The sequence below is a fragment of the Manacus vitellinus genome, unplaced genomic scaffold, assembly GCF_001715985.3.
Source record: "Manacus vitellinus isolate BGI_N305 unplaced genomic scaffold, ASM171598v3 scaffold_17_pilon, whole genome shotgun sequence".
NCBI classification, from domain to species: Eukaryota; Metazoa; Chordata; class Aves; order Passeriformes; family Pipridae; genus Manacus; species Manacus vitellinus.
This window is the reverse complement of record NW_021939256.1, coordinates 7,874,653-7,898,080: the sequence shown is the minus strand read 5'-3', so window position 1 is coordinate 7,898,080 and position 23,428 is coordinate 7,874,653. Positions and strand designations below refer to the sequence as shown.

Sequence of the window (23,428 nt, the reverse complement as noted above, 5' to 3'; positions counted from 1 at the left end):
CATGTATCTTCTGATTACCTTTTCCATTTAAAAATTTTTATTTACATTACTATTCCTCTGCTCCAATTTTATGCTCCTCACACTTTACCTGAAAAGCTACTTTCAGTTGACATTCTTAGATTTCATGTACTCCAGTCACCTACTGCCTTACTAAACCATGTCTCTAGTGTACAATTTGCACATACAGCAAGTGTTAAGAGAACAGAGGAAAATGGGGAACAGAAGGGCTTTTGAAAGCCCTCAAACCCAAAGTATGCAGGGCTGCATTACCCCAATTGATCAGCTGAACTGAACCTCCAATGCCTTCACTAGCAGAGACTCCACGACCCTCCTGTGCAATTGATTTCAGTGTCTCACTAAGCCTGTGCATATTTCTTTGTTTATTCTGTCTCCTTTACTGCAATTTAAGCCTGCTATTTTCTCTCCCATCCATCACAGACACAGTAAGAAGGTTATTTCTTGCTACAGAAACCTGTGTTTTTGAAAATAGCCCTTCACATCTCCCCTCAGAGTCTGAAAAGCTTTGAATTCTTCAGTTGCCACTCACAGGTCACACATTTCCTACAGCTCTGATACATTTTGCCACTCCTGTCCATCTGGCTGCCCCCTGCTCTGACTCCAACATGCGATGCTCAGAACTGGACACCCCATTCCAGCTGAGGCCTTGCAAACACATTCCAAAGAAGAAGAGTTGCTTCCCATGTCCTACAGGATCTACTCCTATTTATACACTGGAACATGACAATTTGTTTTCCTCTATATAGCCTGCAATTGTTGACTCGTATTTAACTTCTGATTCTTGAGAACACCAGATCCTTTCCTAAACTGGCCAGGTTTCCAGCCCTACAACCTCAGCTGTGAAGCAGGTTACAGGTTACTCCTACTCAACAGCACAAACATACTATCATTCCTCCTGAGCTATGCCCTCATCTTTCTGATGTGCTAAGATCAATACCCATTCAGGACTCTTCTCTCATCTATGACAGGCCTCATATGAGAAGACTCCCACACTGGCGTAACCTGTGAACGACAAGGGACTTTTTAAAAAAGAGTAATTGCCCTTCTGTGTCATCCCCACAGCTGCCATCCTCATTCTCCTGGATGTAACTGTAGCCCTGTAGAAACATCTTTCACCTGGTTTACTCATGCACCCCACCCATGTCCCCCTCTCCCCCACTCTTCCTCCAGGCATCTCCCACCTGTCTGAAGTTACACTTGGAGAGCAAACAGTGGGGCTTTCTTCTCTCCCCTCCTTCGGGAGGCTAGGGGTGGCAATAACAGAAAGCAGGCTCAAACTATCATGCCTCTTGGATGACTCTTTAAGAGTTTAGACCTTCACTACTGTAGCTGAACAGCAGTTTAAAAACATCCCAGGCTTCCAGGTCTGATTGTGATAACTAACCTTCAACAATTACCACACCCACCTCTATTTGCTTTGAACATTCCTCCTGCAACAAACCACTGTGATTTTCCACTATTTAAAAATCCTCAAACTTTACGCAAACACGTTCACAACCCCTCTTGATCCTCTACCATCTGAAGTTCAGAACAAGCCTGATGGCGTTTTGTGCAGGTTTCAGCAGCAAAATCCACACTGCCGACTTCGTATTGAATGCACTGGGAGAGGCATCACCCATCATCATTTTGCCGCGACACCTTCTCCAGCATCAAAATGGGTTTTAGATGTGCTCCCAAATGGCAGCTGGGGGAAGTGTTACAGTGTCTGTTAACATGTATGTGTATTAACATGTATGTAGCGAAAGCAGCCTCTGCATGTGAAACTTCAGTGTGGCAGCTGGGGGGATGAGACCTAACAGCTATGCTAAGCCAAACATTCATTTTCGGGTTTAGTCTCTCACTTTGTTGGGGGGGGGGAGGGTTGGGGGAGTGGGAGGGACTTTGGGTTTATTCCCTGCCCACACTTCAAAAGAAGTTAAAAAAGCCCCATACAAACCACACTGAATTTTTAGCCAAATTTGCTTTAATCATATTTAGAATCTCTCATACCCATTGTGTTGCTAAAGCATGACAAGTGGCACAGAGAGACAAGGAATTTTGCATACTCTGAAAATGTCCCTGTGGAGAGGAATGAAAAGGAAGTGAGGGGATAGGAAGACAGCAGTATGTGTGTGTATAAACGAATGGTCAGAACTACTGGATTGAAGCAAAAGACTTGACTCAGAGTTACAAGAGAAAGGAGCACAGACCATAGCTAGGGGACTGCTTATAAAGGAAAGAGGATGAAGTTTCATTTTTCCCAGCCAAGGACTGGGACATACAAAAGCAATGAGTATTTGTAAGTAAAGGAGAACTGGGATCACTAAAACCAAACCTATGTTGTTTTTCTTTCCTGCACCATGTAACCATGATCTCTTTGCTGGTCAGAAGTGGCTTCCTAAACTGTGAGAAGTATAACTAAAGCTAACCGCGATGTTATACTTCCGTGCTCTGCTCTGAAAACAGGACAACATAGCTGGCCCATTTGCTTCCTTTAGGGAAGGCATGGAAAACTGTGTTGCAGATTTCTCCTCCTGCTGCTAGGGATGATCAGCAGCCCCCACCCAATCCTAGGGACACCTCAGAAAGCACAGTAGGTAGCTAGCAACCTTCTCCCGGAGAACCTTGAAAAGAAAGAGAAAATGGTGATGGGGGGAAAAAAATGTATTAAGAAATGGTGATGGAAGCAGGAGGATTTCTCCTGTAGGAGATAAAAGTATATGCACCAGCTTCCTGCACTATGAGATGCTCAACTAAGTAAGTTTTGAAGCAAGAGTAATCCGGAATTTCCCACAGGAAGAATAAAGCCTGCAGCAAAGCATGTTCTAATAAAATACCAAGAAACAAATCTTGACTCAATAAAGCCATTGTCCTCATAGATTTCACCTTATCTACATAAAGATCATTAAAAAACTTGCTTTTCTTCATTTACAAATGGTTTTAATTAACAATAGCTAATGATATTTGATCACTTGTCAAAAAAAATTCTTTGTCCCAGATGTCCTTGTAGATGAAAATACTCTGAAAAGCAGACATAAAATTTTCTGTGATAGAAAAGATCCCCTCCCAAGTCAGTATTGCCTTCCCCTTTCCGACAGAGGCAGACAATGTATGCCTGTCCTTGGGAAATAAAAGAACTCAGAGTGGCTAATCCAAGCAAGCTAACTCAGGTTAAAACAAGAACAAAACCAAGCAAGGAACTGAGGCCTCTGATGCAGCCTGCAGCTGATCTCGGATTGCTAGCCATGCTACATCTTTTCCCACCACTTAACCCATTAAACGACTCAGGTCCTGGGAGCTAAGTACATCCTCATCTCACCTCTACGGTCCTCAGTATCAGATTGCTGCCAAAGGATGCAGAGAGAGAAGCAAGCACAAGACTGAGGCTTAGCTAACAGGAGAACGGGAGAAATCACAAAATGAGACAGAAGCAGCTGCTGGACACAAAAGACGAAAGTGCAAGCAGCTAACAAATGCTACAGAGCGTGTCCTGAAGGATTGCTGGATTTCACGGGTAGTTACGGTAGGGCTACATGAGAACCCTCAAGGGGAATATCAGAGACTCTTGCATGAGAACAACCCTGAAAGGCCAACACTGTCTAGGAAACCATATCAGTATCCATGTAAGATCCAAACTACCTAGGCAGCCCTGGGAAATTTGAGTATGGACTTAAAAAAACTGGGAGCAATGCAAGGAGAAAGCAGGGGTAACTGAGAGAAGAAAAGGGAAGGAAACAGGAGAATTCATGCGCATCAGGGAAGAACAAGAGAAAGGTGAGAAAAGTGACCAGCCACACGTAAACAGGCTGCTGCCCACTATGCTTGGCTGGTCAAGCTCCAATCACTACAGTCTACGACATCTTCCTAACTGTAGTCCAATTTTCTGTGGGGGTGTACGCCTAGAGGATGGAGCTCCCTGTGCTGTCCCACATTTGTGAGCTGCTGTTTGTGCATGCAGGTGCTGGTGAAGGTGCTGCTCTTCACGTCTTCTGCTCAGCATGGCTGGCTGAGTGGGTTCTCTGTGTGCATTTTCATCTCCGGAATGCATGCTCAGCATCTGTACAGGCTGGGCTCTGAAACCAGGAACCACAGCAGCCTCACATCTAGCAGATTAAAAAGGTGTAATCACTTTAGCCTTGAAGCCAATCCATTGGATTTGGCTCAACAATATATTCCGATCTTACAAAATCTCCTTTCTGTCTCTGTCCTCACAAAGCTGAAACTCCTTGGAAAAAACTTGTTTTAAAAGAAATTAATCAAACTGTCTAAGTTTCATGGTTCTAAATTATTCAGATTCTGAATATACTGTCTTCTGGATTTTCAGTAATTTCCCATAACTTTAAAATCCAGCATGAACAAACTTAACTCCATTGCCAAACAGATAACTTCAGTTTTGGTTATAGATTTTTGCCCTTTTAACACATTACCAGTAAAGCTAATGAGCAGGTAAAGTGTGCAGCAAGCAAAAGCTCTTACGAAGGCAGGACAGAATTTTTCACTTAGTTACTAAGAAGACAGCATTAGCGGGTCAAAGTAACACAAAATCAATCACTCAGCACAGCAAGGGCTTCTTAATTACAAACCTTGCAAACTGTGCTACCTCTGGGCAGGTTCTCACTGCAATATTTGGGCAACTGATCTGAGTTACAGCAAGAAACTGTCTTATTTTAAAAGCCATTTTCACAGTTTTTTTTCTTAAGTCAAAAATTGAGAATGAGACACACACATTAAATATAATGGTTGAATCTGAAAATAAATGATAACAAACAAAGCCCTCCTGGGCTAAAATTTTTGATACAGAAGCAGCATACAGTTTTACACTTAAGTTCCTTGAAGTTTGCTTCAAATCAGCCTTGCTAACTGATTCAGTGAGCCCCAGGTGCTGAAGACACAGACACTGAAATCTCAAAGCTCCCTTGCCTCTTTCCTCTTCTCCATTCCCTAAGTTTCTAGCAGACTTCATTGCTTTTCACGTTGCTGAGAACACAGCTGCGTTGGGCAGGGCACGTCTCCAGGATGAAGGACCACTGCCTCCCTAAGATCCTGCTCTATGGTGAACTTGCCACCGGCTGCCACAAGAGAGGAGCCCCAAAGAAAAGATACAAGGACTCTCTGAAACAACATCTCAGCCTTGGCCATATTGGTCACTATAACTGGTCTACTCTGGCCTCTAATCGGGAGGCCTGGAGACACACCATCTATAACGCTGCTGATGCCTTTGAGAACACATGCAGGATGACTCTTGAGGAGAAAAGACAACGCAGAAAGAATCGTGCCTTGCAGAATATACCACCTAAGGAGTCTGTCTGCTGTGCCTTTTCTAATGAGACATGTCTATCTCGTATTGGCTTCATTAGCCACCAGCGTGCTTGTAACAAACGTGGATAGAGCCTTTCCCCAATCTTTGTTCGCGAAGCCTAGCCATGATGATGACATTCCACTGTAAACTCTGCATCTCCTAAAGCCTCTATTTGAGCTTTTTGTTTCCCTGACCCATTCTTTTTTCTGAGCTCTTTCTTCTTGTCTGACTCCTACTCTCCTACTGATGAGAAAGACTCGGCTTGGAGGCACCATGGTGCTGGCCCTGCTGCCTGCCAGCAAAGCCTTAATATTCAGGGCCTTGGCCCCCGGAGATGAAAAGAAACACAGCTACCTTGTCATCTGTTTAGGTACTGAGTTCATTACTATGTAATTATACAATTTAGAGAGCACTAGAGATGTATTAATGTTTTGTATTTCTACTTCTCTAAGGATCACAAAATTACAGAAATTGGCAACGGCAGGTAAATCACTGTGATTATAACTGCATCACTGCACTGTTATGGGTTTAGGGAGGAAAAAGTAACTTATAAATAATTAGCTTCTTATCCGGAGTTTAATTGTATTAGATCAGTATACCTCCTACTACTAATTAAGTGGCTACTTCGCTCATTTTCTTTGTGACTCAGAAAGTAGAGGATGGTTTTCATTGCCTCAGTCAAAAAAAAAAGAAATATTGCTTTTTATAATCCATCAACATAAGACATTGGTAAGCCAGGAACTACAGGTTTTCCAAACTGTTCCTGTATGAAACATCTGTTGTTATGTATTGGATTATACATCTTCATCTTTGATATGATGAGCTGCAGATCTTGCTGTTGATAGTTTAAAGATAAAGGTCATTCTACTAGTGCTATAAAAAGGAAAGGGAAGAGGAAGAGGAAAAGAAAGAGCAAGATGAAAATGGAAAAGAAAAAATCCAAGCACATTACAAACTTAAAGGACAGTACGTTCAAAACCCTAGGGGTACTTCCACTGGTTCCCCAGCAGCCTTAGCTCAACACTGATCTTAATTTTAAATTGGCAGATTCCTCAGTTCTCAGAAGGCATCTTCTGCTAGAGAGAAACTAGATTTCTTCTGAAGAGATACAGGCAACAAATCATGGAAGATAAGGTGCCACCAAACTAAAAGTGCTATTTTTCAGTCAAGAGAAAGTCATTAATTCAGAAACACAAAACAAGGAAGTAACACCGGGTCTAAGATATCAGGCTGGTGGAACTTCTTATCTCCATCAATCTGCGTGCCAAGTCTGCCAAGACTCCAACTGAAGAAAAAAAAGATCACCATCTTTAGGAAACTTGGATGTGAGATAAAGTATTTAAAAAAAAAAATAAATCTCTTCTTCCTGTTCAAAACTGAAGATATATTACAAGCAGAAATTAAAAGCAATATTCAAGTTATTACAGACATTGCTTGTATTTTCTGTAGCAAGCTACTAATATCTGCAGGGGACTGCACAGGGAGGCTTGATACCTGAACTTTACAATTAAATTCAGATTAACACTCATGAAATCAACTGAAAAAAAGTTATTTTGTTTTAAAGTACAGTCATGAAACAGTCATTAGTAAGTACTTGAGAGCAGCATTCAGCCTGTAGAAGCTTTATTACTGGAAATGACTCATACCAAGGGAGGAACTTCAACTGAATCAAGTTTTTGTCTGGTGGTTAGGGGTTTTTTTTGTGATGCAGTGGTAACAAGAGCAACAGCACATACACTGAGAAAAGGAGACTCTTGGGCCAGTCAGCTCAAGGTACAACAGTAGGTGGAAAATAAGGGAAGCCAAACAATCACTACCACACATTGCTTTGCATTTTCTACTGCAGGAGGCAGACAGAAAAATGTGGCCCATCTTTTTATACATTTTTTCTTATCTAATTTGACTAGGATTGGTTTTGTCCAAAAGTTGTATCTTGCTATGTGCCTGGTGCCTGCTGAGCAAGGAGGACTGACTTTCTTGAAGGTCCTATGACACTAAAACTTGGGAGTAGCGTAAGAGCACTGTGTTTTTCCAAGCATTTGCAGTTTGACTGTAATGTGGGAAAAATTATTTACTCTAAAACAGTTCAAAATCTCCATTCTCACAATGTAGCACAAGTTTGGTTAAGGTGTAGAGTGCTAGCTCAAGCTGGCTCTCAAAGAAGTTTCACAGCTAGCACAGTCTTAACAAAAGAAGCCAGGGTCCTGGTGCATCAGACCCTTTTCAAAGCACAACACACAAAGTCTGAGATCAATTAAAAAAATTAAATCAATTAAATCAATTAAATCAATTAAAAAAATACAGTTCCTAATTTATGTCCATTAATTCCATCTGGTTTCTTTGGCTGCATTAGCAATGCTGCAATAACAGCATTTCCCCTACAAGTATGTTTTCTTTGATCTCCTTTGCAGAGTAAGAGGAAAACCACCAAGAGTCTTTCCAGAGATCTGGTGTGGCAGGTTAGATGGATGTGCATCAAAACTTCTCTCCTTCAAGCTAGATAGTAGCAGCCTGCCTGCTTGATACACAAACTGAAATGATTGCTCCTCAGAAAAACCGATGACTGCAGTGCCGAACTATCTTCCTCCTCCCTCTCAGAGAACTCCATCTCACCAGCTTTGATGCCTGAGAAGCAAGTGATACACTCAGTTTCTTTTTTGCCCTGCCATCTTCAATGTTCCCCAGCTCATTCCTTGTCAGCGCCTGAAGTTCCATTTTCAAAATTACTTGCAAGTACTGACACTCTCTCTTGCAGACTGAAGAGATATCTTCTGCAATACTTGTCCAGAAGGAATAGAAAATTACATTTTACATCGCAAGGCCATCATATATGCTTTGTTCCCATCCACAATATGAGAAAACAATCCTTCTCTTGGTCATTTTGCACCTGGGTTCACTGATAAAAGGGTTTGAAAGGACTTGTTGGTTCTTTCCCTTAAGTGTGCAAACCCTCAGCTGCCAGCTTTAGAAATGCATTGTAAAACCTGATCCCTTTGTTCACTTTGCCTGTGACTCACAGCAGCTGAAAATGAAAGTTTAAAGAAAAAGCCCACACTAAACCAATACACTGAAAGTGACAGCACTTTCAGTATTGTAGTTCAGCATCATATTTCAGCATTCAGTATTAGTCAGTAGTTTGCATGCCAGGGTCTGGCTGGGGTTGAAGAGCGATGTATTTCAGCCCGTGTTACAAATGTGTCACCAGCTTTTCGATTCTCCCACCAGCGCCCAGGGGACAGCATGTAGAGTTACAGAGTTATTATAGAGCAAAACTAGTGCCCCTGTAAATACAAACACTCAGAGTGGAGAGCCAGGCTAAGCTCTCTCCTAGCCTTGCTAGGGAAGAACTGGTTTCCAGCTTTATTAAATGGAGGAGAAAGGTGTGCAGAGAGATGATCAGAAGATACCCTCAGGATGTATCAACTAATTCTCCAACACATAGAAGAACACAAGCGATTACATGGTGGACTTCAGATCAGTGTAATTTCTCCAATGCCTACCACTGTATTCAGACTTCCCCTCCATCCCCTCCAGCAAGCTGATGCAAGGATAGTGTTTATCATCTGTAATCAGAAGTTTCCAAGTGTATGCTGGACTTGTAAAAATGGCACAATGAACACACTTCAGAACAGGGTGGAGAAAGTTTGCACATGCAGTTCGATGGGTACCCCTGAGAACACGTTTCATGTGGATTCGGTGTTACCTCCTTCAGGCAATTCACAAGGCTTTTTTTTTAAAAAAAATTCCCTTTATATTTTAGAACACATTTAAAATTTGCTGACTTAGAATGATTGTATAAGATGCTCTTGGTAAAAATTGTGTAGCATTTCCTCATGAGGAACTCTTAGTTAAAATAATTCAACACAGTGTATAAACACTCACATATCAGGGCTACCAAATCTCTGTATTGAGTTTGTGCCTATAAACTATCAGCGGCTTCCTGGAGCAGCACGAATTTAAGATGTAGCATTGATTTATACCGCCAAAGCTTTCCCAATATTTTAAACAAAAGCTGCCACTACATTTAACCAAACATTGTCCACTTTTCTTCTCTCTCCCCTCTCCACATTTAATCTGGTTTTCAGCTGCAGTGTTTTGTGTTGCTTCAAATACAAAATTGTAATACTAGCATCACAAAGCCTATATTACTTGTTCAAAACAATTTTTGACTTACAAGTGTGCTGATTTTAGGGGAAAAAAACCCAATGTGCATTAAAATTTAAAGCAAGTCTTTTATACTACCCTGTTCAGACAGATACATATCCACCTCCATTCAGGTGACATAAGCTGCACAGGGCAGAGCAATGCTGAGGTTAGAGAAGAAACAGGCAGATATACTCCCTCTTCCCAACCACATCCTAGCCCATTAGCTACAAGAAGCCAACTAAGACTAGAGCAAGGAAGGACAGAGAAATTGATCTCTTCTTACCTAGCTGGTTGCTCAGTGACTTGGCTGGTACAGATTTCTGCAGACAGCATGGAGGATGTGGGACAAAAAAGTGAAAGGGGATTGCAGACCGTGAGAGCTCCTTCTCCAGAGAAGCAGAATGACAAGTGCTTCCCTTGAGGCAACACACACAAAACGCAGAACACACAAATCCCACAGGCTGTCCTTCGTCAATGTGCAGACATCCTGCATAGGGCATTTTAACATCTGAGGACTGGTTAGGCCTCGCACTGTCTTTCCTTGCAATTTGTCAGGGAATAGATCCCTGTTCAGTGCACCTTCAACAACAAACCAAAAACCACAGATAACAACACGTGATGAGGAGGAACACTGACGACAAACCACACAGAAGATGATGAAGTCATATGACAAGAATAATACTGTATTATGAATACAGGTGTACAAATCATGAAGCCCCAACGCTCCACTTTAATGTGAGTATTTGAAAAACTCTCCTCCAGAGTGCTTTCAGAGCATCAGCTACACTAGACTTTCGTTCCAGTGGTTCCAACAAAGTTTCTCTTTCTTCCTTTCTCAAACAAAATGCTGCTGAAATAGAGGAAGACTACTCTGGGGAAAACAAAGTCAGCCTCTGTGATCACACACCTTGGGCTTACTCTGGCATTTTCACATCTCAGTGTACAATTGCTTTATTGTTTTCCCCTCCTCCACAGACTGAAAACATTGATCCACCACAGCACTAGTGAATACAAGGCAAAACAGGTACAAGCATAAGTTATATCATATTTATCCACCTTCCCCCAAAATCTTTAAAAAATAAATAATGCAGCATAATCAGAACAACAAGATTGACATTTTTTATTTGTACTTAGCACATACAGGACAGATCAAAACAAATATTAAAAGTAGCATTTGTAAACAAATATTTCACAAAAACTTATAAACTATCAAATTTGCTTTGAAAAAATTCATGGTTATAGCCATTTATAAATGTGTATTTATCAAAATCAAGTTAAAAACTACTTCATTTTAAAAACATCCCAAATGAAGATTCATTCATTCCAACAACTTCAGAGACCACATATATATATAAGGCCTAATTAAAACAAATGCACGAGTGAAGATGGCACTGTGATTTCCAGTTTAAACAAAACAAAAAAAAAAATCAGCAAGTGATCAAAATTCCAGCCAATCCTATTCAAAGTCCTAGGTTTGTAAAATGTACATTCACCTTTGCAAACATTTAACTTTAAAAAAATATAGCTATTTCACTGCATCATCCTCATCTTGTAATGTACCAATTATGTGCTGTGTTTTGAATCTACTCAGAAAAAAGTTCTCAGTAGGTAGTTTTATGTGATTGTATAGTTCACTTCCATAATCATATTAAAAATAAGACACCAGCAGCACCCTTTTAGCAAGGATTCATTTTTAACAGTCTTGCCTTTATAGCAGCAGGTATGGTTTTGGGGAATGCTATCAATGTAATCAGTAAGTCAAAAAAAAAGAAATACACACACCCCATGAAATTTATTACAGTGTTCTTTCCCTATACTTGTTTTCAAAATTAGGTAAGTACCTCTATTTTTTTCTGCAGAACACAAAAATTAAAAGGAAATGACATCTGAACCTATAATTACCTCAGTAGGCTCCCTTTGTTGGTGGCCCTCAAGCCATTTTGATTGCCAGTGTGAATTCTGGTTTTTTATCTCCCTCCAAATTCCTATTTGCATGTCAACTAAAATCAAGGTTTTCAAACTTCACCTATTAATTTGACTCAAAAGAAATAAGATAATAAAAATAACTAAGGCACAAATGGCTGATCTTCAACATCAGGCAGAGGGTCACAGATTTTGAAAACAGGGTAGAATGTAAATTCCCAGAAATATTTCTGGTCTCAGGGTACTGAAAATTCTTACCAGAATTCACAAAAGGTTTTTCAAGATTTTTTCTTTTTTTTTTTTTTTTAACAAAGAAATGGAAAACACTTTTCCCAAGAATGTCCACGAACACTAAACAAGGATGGATGTACATACAAAGACACACACTTTATGCACAGTACACTCTAAACATAGTGCAGACAGACAAGGACCATGGAATGCAATGATCATCTAAGATGGCAGGTGAAATGAAGATGGCTGTTTTTCAGAGGGTCGTCATGAGTTTATCTTGGTACACCATGCTTTGGACTCCTAAATTCTTCTGGTTCTGTTCCTGGATATACCGTAAATTGCTGTCCTCTCCACTTGTGGGGGGTTTCCAATATGGCCTGTCATCATGATAGGGTGGCCTGTACCATTTGCACAGTTATTGGTTAGTGAGAAATGGAAGTAAACTTAAGAGTGCTACACAGTAACATGAGCTCATCCAGCAAGTGCTAAGCATGCACATGGAATGACTGGCAGCATCAGTAAGGGAAGGAAATGGTAAGAGACCTATAGGTCCAATGTAGAACCCACTGAAGCAACTGGCAATCTTTTAGCTGATTTCAAAAGGCTTTCAATCAGAGCTCAGTCATTTAAAACCCTCTCTGTTTTCAATGTTACAGACAAGCATAGTACATCAATGCTCCTGAATCCCAGAGGGATGGCGGGGAGGGAAAAAGAGGCTATGGGAAAACTAAATAAGTACAAAAATCAAGTAAAACATACCATGCAAAAGTGGAGTTCATGAAAGTATACCCTAAAGCCCAAAAAGTTGAGAGGCAATCCCATTATGAATGAAAATTGCTGTTCTGTAGTTATTGCCATTCCTTTGGCACTGGTGCAGTTTATTACACTGAAGCAGCCTGTAAGTTACACATGCCCATTTTCTTAAGATGAACACCTCCAGTCTACAGTTAGTACAGGTATTTCTCTCAAACTGTGTACTGAAACTTGCAAAAGGACTACAAGGAAAATATTTTTTTTCCTTATTTATTCATTACTTACTGGTGTTTTGAGATACTAACTTCAACCTCTCCTACAGTGTCTCCTGAATCATTGCTGGAGAGTGGGGAATAAATAAACAAATGGAAATTTTGAACACTATGTAGAAAACCACGATATTTAAGATTCCTCTATCACAAAAATGATGTTGCAATTATACATACAGAAGAAATTCTTTTCTGTGAGAGTGGTGAGGCACTGAAACAGGTTGCCCAGAGAAGTTGTGGATGCCCCATCCCTGGAAGTATTCATGGCCAGGTCTGGTGGGGTTTTGGGCCACCTGGTCTAGTGAAAGGTGTCCCTGCCATGACAGGGGGTTTGAACTAGATGATCTTTAAGGTCCCTTCCAACTCAAACCATTCTACAGTTCTGGTAATTTTTATAGTAGCAGAAACACAGGTAAGGTTTAGACTTGACCTTTTTTGGAGATATTCTTAAGATATATAATGTCGACTGTTAATTGGAATTAATTTTTTCAGAAAGCTAAACATTAAGTTAACTGTAAACAAATAATTTCACTGAAAGAATTTCACTAAGAAGATTGAGACAATTCCACATACTATTTCACAAATTATTCAACAAAACCCCCATATATAACACATATTGCACAGGTGGTTTCATTTCAGCTCCTGCCCATTCTAGACTTTCATGCCCAGCAGAAAGAATTTCATCATCTGTAGTTTGCTCTCAAGTTCATGGTTGAATGGACTAATCTTTTCCAAATCAAACTATCCAAGATGTTAAATGTCCAATTTTTCACATCAACTCCAAGTTAGAGTAAGTTGAAGCTTCCACTTTAACTACATATTTAAATGCTTCTACCTGACTGGGACAAAAATTCTGAGCACCTTTTTTACTGAGCTTGCATGACTGAGTTTTTAAATATATTTTCTTTTGTTTGTTTTTGTTTGGTTTTTTTTTAGCTTTACAAGCCTTGCTGTAAAAAAAGCCACTGTTCATATTTTACTGACCTTAGTCTTTGTCTAGGCAGTGGAGGGGCTGAAGGGGAAGGCTGTCTACACACAATACATTATTGTGTTATTTCAATATCACTCTGCTCCAGGGTGAACTATTTGGTGTTAAAATGTCACAGACTAGTATCGTAAGTGATGACATCTTCAGAAAAATTTCAGCAAAACCTCAAATGATTTATAAAATTGTTAAACTCTCTTGGCAACCACTCTTCTGTAATGTGAAATTGTACATTTTAAATCATGTATAATAAAATGGACAAGTAAACCCTAAAATCAGGAAGACTTCTGAACCTGAAATATAGGCAAAGTTAATTACCCACTTCCTATGTGCTAGGAATTTTGAGATGACAATGCCTATGTCTGCTTCTCTGCCCAGTAAGTATTTCTAATAACATACTTGCACTTTTCCTGCATTCTCAAACTCAGGTCAAATTGCCTTTTCATTCATTTTAAGCTCAGCCTCATCTCCAGAGCCTGCCCACACTAAAAACAAAGTCTACCTATTGTGGTGTAAGAATATAAATTTTAGATGAGTACGAATGAAGATTAGGGTACTGGTATTTTTCAGTGAAGACAGTAATTAGTTGTCTAAAAAACTGAGTCACCTAGAAGTGTTACTTTCTATTAGGATAAAATAGCAGCTGATTTTTATCATGTGTACATGCACAGACACATATCCACCGGCAGGTGTGTGCCTCCACTGTGCATTCCACCAAGATGGTTTTAACTGGACTGAATTTCTTCCAAAATTTCTTTTCACTCAATATCTCTCATTACTAGCTACAAGATAAAGTATCATGAAAGGAGGATAACACAATAGCACATGCAGGAATATTTTTGTGAAACAGTTCTCAAAAACCCAATGTTATAATTTCACTAATTATCTGTAAAGTGCTTGATAAATTGTTCCATGTACTTGTTATTTTCCCATATACATTTCTGCAAAACATGGTAACAGTGCTGCACTGCAAGAATCTGTTTACTCATAAGTTAACTTTACACTAAAATGAGTTTCTTCTTTGTCTCAGGAAATTAAATACAAATAAATACTGATCAATTTGCAATTAGTTTTACTGAAGCTACTGAGCATCCTCCTATCTAATATACTCCCTACAGAAAATCACTGAAGTTGTACTTCAAATTCTGAATTAAAAACCAAACAGAAAAAAAAGGAGATTAGGATATTCCATAGCAAAACGTAAACAGAAGTTATTTAATACTATCTCTAAATCCCATACTTCTAACTTTGTTTGCTTTTCATGAGCTTTTCACCAAAGCTCCATACTGCTTAAGATAAAGAAAGAAGTAATCATCTCTTTTGCAAAGTGAGGATTGCTTACCTTACATTCACAGGTGTGTGTGGATGCCAGTGTGGCTGAGCAGGATGTATATTAGGATGATATTGTGGCTGCAAGTGAAAACATTGAACCTGGTTAATGAAATAATATAAAAACTCCCTATTAACTTTAACTTTTTCTTTTCCTGGAGCCATGAGAAACATGCTCCCATTGAGCCCTAGAAACCCCACGCTTTCAGACCTTCTCCCATGTCATTAAGCACATACATAAAGCCTCTTGGTGATGAGCTTGCTTATTGGGACACACTCATGGAAAAATGCAAAGAAAATTGCTTTTCTTTTTGACAGACCACCTGGCACATCTACTGCTTCTCATAGAAAGCATATAAAAAAAATGCCAACTTTAATCAGAGGTGGAGAGTAAGAAAGGTTACTGTTATAATAGCAGTCTTTAGAAGGTCACCTATCTTTTGTGATGGCATTTCCCTCTCATATCCATAAGATCTCAAGGAGAAACAATGAAACAAAATCACTAGTGAGGGTTGTAATAAAACGTGTTAAGACTAAGTTCTCATGCACATACACAGCTTGGAAGAGAGCACAGCTTTCTTTCTCAGTACCACTGACTGCCAGTATCACAGATGAAAACCAGGCAAGGTTTTCCCTGAAGTGTATAAAAAAAAACAACCCCAACAAACATTTGACCAGCAATGAACTCTCTCTCTGTATGAGGAAGATAATTGCAACTTTGAAATTGCCATGGATCATCCAATGTGAGAGGCCACTCTAGACAAAAGCTTGCTCACAGAGCAGTCTCCTGGGGCCCATCATATTCACAGTCCCAAAGGATTTAACCCTCACAGAAAGGGAAGGGAAAGAGAGTGGCAAATGGAGTGTACTCAGCTTCCAGAGTATCCAAGAACAGAGGGGAAGAAAGAGAGGAAGTCCCTCTGCTTTCCCCTTAACCTGAATGTGATGCTGTTTATTTCTGAACCACCTCAGAAAATCTCACCCCAGAGTAAGGAAAGGGGAGCAGAACAGATGTACTAAGTAAAGAGGAAAAATATTTACCACTAAATATGAAAATGACAATATTTCATTCTACAATTGTTATTCTCTTACCTGATAGTTATGGACTTCAGGAGTATTTTTAGCACTAAGGGAGAAAAAAATTAGCTTTTATGTAAACAGTACATCTATGTCACATAGTTCAGGGTTCTACTCTTCAGGGAAGTATTACAGTGAAGTAGAATTCATATTCTTAAGGACATTAATATTTTATTCGGGATATACACCACAGTAGTTAGTATGTGAAAGAGGGGTGTGAAATTTTTTTCTTCATTTTACATTTTAAAAATGGGAAAAAATAATGCTTGATAAGCTAACACAATAGCAGTGAAAAAAAGGAAATATGTTTCATTTTAGTATGATCTCAAACATAAAAATAATAAAAAAAAAGATTAAATAATAAAAGTACGTAAAGTCTCACAAGCAGTCCCCAAGAAGAACCTGATGTTGCATAACGAGAGATGCCAAAGCAATACATCCCACACCAAAAAATTTGTTTCTACAAATCCTAACACAGAAATTATCTTCAGAATCTTTTTAGCCCAACAACAGCAACTTAGAGGTAAAGAGAACTCGGGCAGTCACTTACCATAGTTGTGCTGCTTTCACAGGATTGTTTGCTTAAAAAGAAAGAAACATAAATCCTTAAGACAGGTGAAATATCAACCATTTTGCAGCTCTTGTGATTGGAGTGTTACACTAAGCTTAAGTGAATCCTCATATTTGCATAAAAGTGTCTGAATTGCAAGTGCGGCCCTGTGCTTTCTAACATTCCTGTTGAAGTGTGAGGCAGACATAAACCTTCCTCTGGTCCTGCAAGAGTCAAAGCCTTTCAGAGATGACAGCAGACAAGCATATACTTCCCAAATGTCACAAAAGGACTTCTGGCAGAGTATGTTCCGCATGACCAGAACACTACTTTTCTGACCTTACTGTAAGCTACCATGTCAGTACCACTGAGTCCCTTGGAAATCAGAAACTATCCCCTGTAGAAATTGCCAATATCTTATAGAACCCAGAGTATTCACAAAGCTGCTAATGGTCTGTGTCTTATTATAGGGAAAAAAGGTAGCCAAAACAGCCCATCAGTTGGGAATCTGGGAAGGCACTGAGCAATCCTGAGCAACAAGGTCTTGGCTTATGCTCCAGATAGGCTGGAAAGAACCGCGAAGGCAGTTGAGTAACTGGGACGTATCACCTCTTTTTCATGACAAATGGCATGATTTTCAAGAGCACTGAAAAACTGTCAGTGATATAGTTGAAAATCCAAGTGTCTGCTAAATACAGAAAGTGGGTGACAAAGTTAATGAGACACTGCAGAAGACTCAAAATACAGAGCTAGAACAGAGTCCAATCCTTGTGGGCTGCAGCTAGATACAGGTCTTAACGGCCAAGAGATGCAGGAAAGACAATAATCTAGAGGGAATTTTTGCATTAACTTAACAAACATGCTGTTGAGCTCTCTGAAAGGAGATCATCGGGGTATGACAGAAGTTCTCACTGGCTGCAATGCACAGAGAATGTAATTGAGCATAAGCCACACTCTCTCTTCTCCTTCTATCTCACAGACATAAGTACGGAAGCACCGAGACACAAGGTATGACCTGCAGGTCTGACAGATCCTGTTACTGTAAGAATAAAATTAAAAGAATCCATTCTTTCACTTATGACATCACCCACAGGATATAGTTGACTCTCATGTATCGCATAACAGCATTTCACAAATTTAAAAAATTTGCACTTCCATTAAAAAAACTCCTTACATGTACTAAGGAAGGAAGCAGGGAGGGAGTTAACAGCCTCTAGAAAGCATGCATGCTTGTAACCCTTTTCACCCCACTGTCCATGAGAAACACACGTCCCCATAATACCACAAGGATGATTCATGGAACCGTGGTTCATATTCCGGGAATGCAAAGGAGTGCAAAAACATTCTAAGGAAACATCAGCTCACCCTGCTCCATACAGCAACTATACCTTCAGGCTCAAGTAATAAAGAATTTAGAGGGGATTGTCTTGAAGTGCTCCTTCCTAGGTTTTTCTACAAGGAACAAAAATCTCAGTTTAAGTTTCTATGGACAAATTACAAAACCACAAGGGAAATCAATTCCTTGTCATTCCATTCAAATTTGGCATATCTCAGCATAACTCCCAGGGCAAGGTAGTTAAGGTCAGAGTCTGGATAGGTGAATAATACGTGATTACAGTCAGGAAAGCTGCAACAACTACGTAATGAGACTGTTCGATAACCCTAAAATTGCCTGGCTAGATAAGCGAGTCAGTGAGGCTTCTGGACACTGCTCCACTCTCCATGACACATGCAGTTCTGCTAAGAAAACGTTACATGCTATCCCTTATTGGGTTTGCTGGAACTTTTCTCCTCGATGGAGCAACAAAAGAAACCATGGGTACCCTCCTCCTTAGATGGGGGTGGAAGAATTAAGTGCAGGTAGAGATTAAAACCAGAAGATGGATATGACTCCAACTTTGGACAAAAAAAAATAAAGACCCATGTACCTTCTGATGTTTTACGCAATCTGACATCTTTTTCTTTTTATACTGCGGTATAGATGTCATGAATGTAATATGACACTTCTATGAGTTAACGGGACACCCGCATGATTGCTGCAGTGAACACACGTAAAAACACTTACTCTTAAAGGTTGAATGCCTTCGAGAAGGATATCGCTTGCTGGGCCTTCTTTCAAATGTGCTAGTTCTGCGTAATCTTGTCCCATGTGTTGCTTGATATTCTGTCCGCCCACTTAAAATACAGAAATAAACAAATTAAACTACTGCCTTCTGCTGGATGCAGTATTTGCTCCTTCTATAAACATAAATATTGCTGTTACTTCTCTAAATACCTGAATCTGAAGCGTGATCCCAGCCTTATGAAGTCGGATCTACTAGATTTACTATTTGCTGGGGCTCGCAATCTGAAGAAAGCATGGTGCTCCACTGCACACTTCCACAAATGTTTGCACGTTTTGGCACTGTCTAACCGGAAAACAAATGTGTGCTCTTGCTCTCTGCCCTAAATGCAGAAACAAAAGCTTTGGAAGTTGGCATGCATGATATTAGTTATTGTCTTTGGTAGGAGAAATACAGCCTGGGCCAACAGTGTGCTGAGCCTCCCTTGTGTTCTTACCAGCCTGAGCACACACCACACTTTGTTGGATCAGGCCCAAGTAAGGAAAAAAGTTACCTGTTCATCATCTTCTACAACCACGAGTGTTAGTTTGCTCTTTTTAAAGTCCATTTTTGTGATTTTAGGCCTAAACACAAGAAGTAAAAAGAATAAAATTAAAAGAATATTAAAAGAATTTTATTTCAACAACTATTTCACATTTGAGAGTGGTACTTCTATAACCAGGCCAATCTATCTTCAGATTTGACCTTCAGATTTTAAACCTTGCAGATTCAACCTAAATTACAAAATACAGTCAAGATCTCATTATGCAAAAGGAGAAAGATTTCAGCATTTTAACAGAAAGGAATATAACACAAAAACAGATTACCAAAAAAATAAGCCTATTTTGTTGGCTCCTTCAAAGATCAATATGCCTGTTGGTGTCAGTCCAAGAGCATATTCGCAACCATCTCTTCCCTGCAAGCAAGTACAGAATAAATAATCAATATGCCATTAGCAGTGTAAATCTCATACAGTAGTATCACAAAATCCATAGGTCTTAAACTAAACAGTAGTGTTTGCATATTTTTTTAACATTACTGAGCAGAAGAATATGCACCTGTACTGGGTGCAAACCGGCAACAGGAGGTTGTAGGGTGCCCTGTGTGGGAGGAGGCCATGTGCTGCCCCAATTGGCTCTGAGGCACATGGAGATGGACCCACACCAACACTGAAGCCAGGGGAGCCCACATCTCAGCTCCCCCGTGTCTAAGAGCAGGCAGTACCCGCCAGGGGAAGGAGACACAACAGGAAGAAACTGAGGGTCATAGGAAAAGGCACGTGGAAAGGGACACTGTGGGGGCATGGCTGGAGAAGCACCCTCGGGAGGAGCGCTGCAGGTGGGAAGTACTTCTGAGGGACCACAGGCAACCCACACCATAACAAGAACACCCTTCAGGCACTGACCCACACCAGGGCGGGGACCCCATGCTGATAAAATAAAGTATCACATGGATCTTACCTTAACTACATGCATATCTACACCATACATTTCTAGCCATTTAGCTTTGTTCAAGTAGCACAATTCAGCCTGCGCCGGGCTCTTTCCCCTATGAGCATAAAATTTATAATTCATGGTAAAAAATTTGTGTCCACTGTAAATGCTTTAAAATTCTTTCCCCTAACACTTTTCTTTGGGCCCTTAATCTTAATGACACTAAATGGTATTTCAAGCTTAGCTTATGTTTTTACCCTCTTCCCTCCAAATGAAAATAAATCAGAGGGATGAAAACAGAAAAAGGTCTCAAATTGCCAATAAGGATGAAAGTTCAGGTAACACAGTATCACTGAAATGCACCATATTTATTAACAAAAGACAAGAAAATGAGTTTGCTACCACTCTGAACACAAAACTTTATGTTTGCATAAAGAAGGAGAGAGAGAGGAGATTTATTTCCAACATAAAGAAAAGAAAAAAGATCTAACTCCTTAAATTATTACAAAATAATCTAAAGAAAAACTGATAAAAAAATGAAAACTCACCCCTCCAACCTTCTCTAAATTACTGCTTGCCATTTCTAGAGAAGGAGAAGGCTCAGTACTTCTCAACTGACAAACATAATCATCATTTCATGTCTGTTGAAGGGATTTGACTTTGGAAGAGAAGAAAACCTGTTGCTAGAGACCCCACTCCCACACAGGTACTCTACCTGCACTCCTTCCATTTCTGAAAAATGTCAAATTCCATCGCTTCAGTCTGGTTTGGTGCAAACCTGAATTCAGACACAAGCTCTGGTGTGTGCTCAGGGTGCTCACACTCTCCCAGCTCAGCTGAAATCAATCAATTGAGAAGTTAAAAATTTAAAGATTTTGGGATGACCAGAAACATTTAATTCCATTATTTCTACAAAGACAAGGATAGTAAGTTTTTAAGTATGTAGTAGAAGAATGTACTTGTGCCAACATTTTAAGTTAACACCCCATTCTCCCACTCCCAGCCCCACTAAATTCAAACCAGATTTTACAGCAGAAGTCGATAAATGTATTTGCAGGAGCAGTGTTAAGGTTATAGTACAGAATTCTGACATTCAAGAATGTTATAACTGAACCAGCTTAACTGGAGCTGCTTCTGTGGATTTTAAAGCACTTAAAGGAAATAAAGTTTCTATTAAAAACAATCATCAAGGTAAAACTGTTACTTCCTCTCATTGCATACTTTTCATTCCAAAACACTTCCCATTTTGTTGCATGCTTTGTCATGTTACTGTTCGTGTCAAAACATGAAAGGAATACCTAGTCTCGTGAAAGCAGTGATAAAGTTGTGCAGTTTTTTTAAACCACAGCAGTTGTGTAATATTTAGATTAAGTAGTTTTTAAGGAAAGAAATGCTGCAACATTAACATAATTGAGGTGTTGCTTTCTACCTATATGCTTAGGTCCTGGTATTTTCTTTTCTAGGAGCAGAACACTTGCCAACTCCACTGAGCTCAGCAGGAGATTGAAGTGCTGAGCATTTCAGTGATTGAACTAACCTGTCTTGTGCCTGTGACATGCTTTGTTCACGGAGCCTCTCAGCTATACAAAGAGGTTGCAGCATCACTGCCTTGGGTAGTTTGCCTTTGTGTGGTAAACATCAGTGGAGAATACACTGTTCAGTAATATCACATGTCACCTGACATACGATGTGATTTCCAGCCAGACCTTTGTTGGTGTTTCTTAACTGTTTACTACTACTACTACCAAATAGTAGCGGTATTTTGGTGGTAGTAATTGTAGTAGTATTTTAGTATTACTACCAAAGTAAAAACTAAAATAAGGCAGATGGAAACTAAATCCCCTGAACAAAGCAGTTTTATTGCTTTAGGGCACTTTTACACTTAACAGCTGCAAAAATTTAATTCACACTCAGACTTCAAAAATGCCTAGCAGGTTCCAGTAGCCTATAGGAAGTTACACACAAAATGCAATCTGTTGGCTGATACCACCTACTAGGTAGTTTTGAGAACTTGAGCTTTGCTCAAACATTTAGCAGTCCTCAGGATATTAAACAAATTGAGTTCATTGATCTTCATTTCTAATTACTGCCTCACACACATTTTTTCTCTAAACAGTCATCTTCCATGATGACTGTTACAGCATTCTTATTTATAAGACTTTTTCTTTAACAGATATCTCAGCTCTATTGCTGTTTCATCAAAGCTGGAAGCCTATTTAACACAGATATTGCTAAGAATTACTGGCAGTCCAATCTCCAGTGTACAAAAGAGACCCACAGAAAACCCATTAGCAAGGAGGACTTAGAGGGAAAAAAAAAAGTAAGACAAGTTTGATGTGTTGACAATCATCTAGGAAAAACATGGGAGATTTCTCTACTAGTTAACTAATAGAGAAAGTGGGGAATGAAGGCTGACTGTGCTGTAAAGAGGACATGTAGAGAAGAATCATGAGCTTGTAGGACAAAAGATACACAGAAAAGATAAGGCAGCAGTATTAGGTAAAAGAAAAATATCGCCCTTGTTTCTTAATAGCTGCATTCACTGTTTATTCATTTTCAGGTGAACAAACTATGTAATCTTTTTGATCTCTAACAAGTAGATCTTCAGAGTAAGTCAGAGTTTCACTAGCTCCCCACGCAGGGTAGGAGGGCAGTGGAAGAAGGGGTAGTCGAGGGCTCTATATGAGGATGCTGTCACTACTCTGGTGGAATTACATTCCTTGAATGGCTCAGCAACACTAATATTTTTCAACACAAGGGAACAGTAGAAGACCCATCTTTTCATCTGTGGTTTTATGACAAAGTATCATGCTTTGGCATACCTCTTCTCTTTTTTGTGTGGTAGAGTATTTCTGGTTAAACACTAAAGCTACCCAGTAGCAATGAGGTAGTTAAAAACTTACTGTAACAGTGACAATTCAAGTTTGATGACAACCTTTCTGCAGACAATGCCTAAGTGAAGCATATGATTATGTATCTGCTTCACAAGTTACCTCATACTGCAAATCAACATTATTTGCTACAGAATTTCTTTCACGGGACTGGCAACAACCCAACACTTTAGGTTTGAAAGATGATTCATACAAAACACCAACCTTGGAAACTGCTATTTGAAACAAAGAATTACTGTAACAGAACAACTTAATTGATTATTAAAAAAAAAAAAAGTATGTAGTTGAAAGCTGACCCGTGAAGAGAAAAGGCTTTTCTTTCAGAGGGCTTAGGGTACTAGTGCCTAAATAGTCATTTACAGTTTTCTCTTTGCTCTTAGGAAAACCACACTAAGAAGCAAGACTGGATTTTACAGAGTAAATGTAACCTGCTGAGGAGGGAC

At 39.6% G+C, this 23,428-nt stretch overlaps 1 protein-coding gene across 1 annotated transcript in view; it reads right to left on the bottom strand.

Moving 5' to 3' along the window:
- Positions 1-23,428, bottom strand: part of EPB41L4B (erythrocyte membrane protein band 4.1 like 4B) — a 124,567-nt gene that overhangs the window by 73,146 nt on the left and 27,993 nt on the right. The window contains exons 8-16 of the mRNA XM_018069990.2: positions 20,810-20,930; positions 20,122-20,209; positions 19,489-19,577; positions 19,176-19,245; positions 18,835-19,004; positions 18,625-18,734; positions 16,560-16,590; positions 16,025-16,058; positions 14,946-15,013 (exon numbers count right to left, since the gene is read on the bottom strand). Coding sequence (XP_017925479.1) covers positions 14,946-15,013; positions 16,025-16,058; positions 16,560-16,590; positions 18,625-18,734; positions 18,835-19,004; positions 19,176-19,245; positions 19,489-19,577; positions 20,122-20,209; positions 20,810-20,930 — 781 coding nt within the window. The remainder of the gene's footprint in view (positions 1-14,945; positions 15,014-16,024; positions 16,059-16,559; positions 16,591-18,624; positions 18,735-18,834; positions 19,005-19,175; positions 19,246-19,488; positions 19,578-20,121; positions 20,210-20,809; positions 20,931-23,428) is intronic.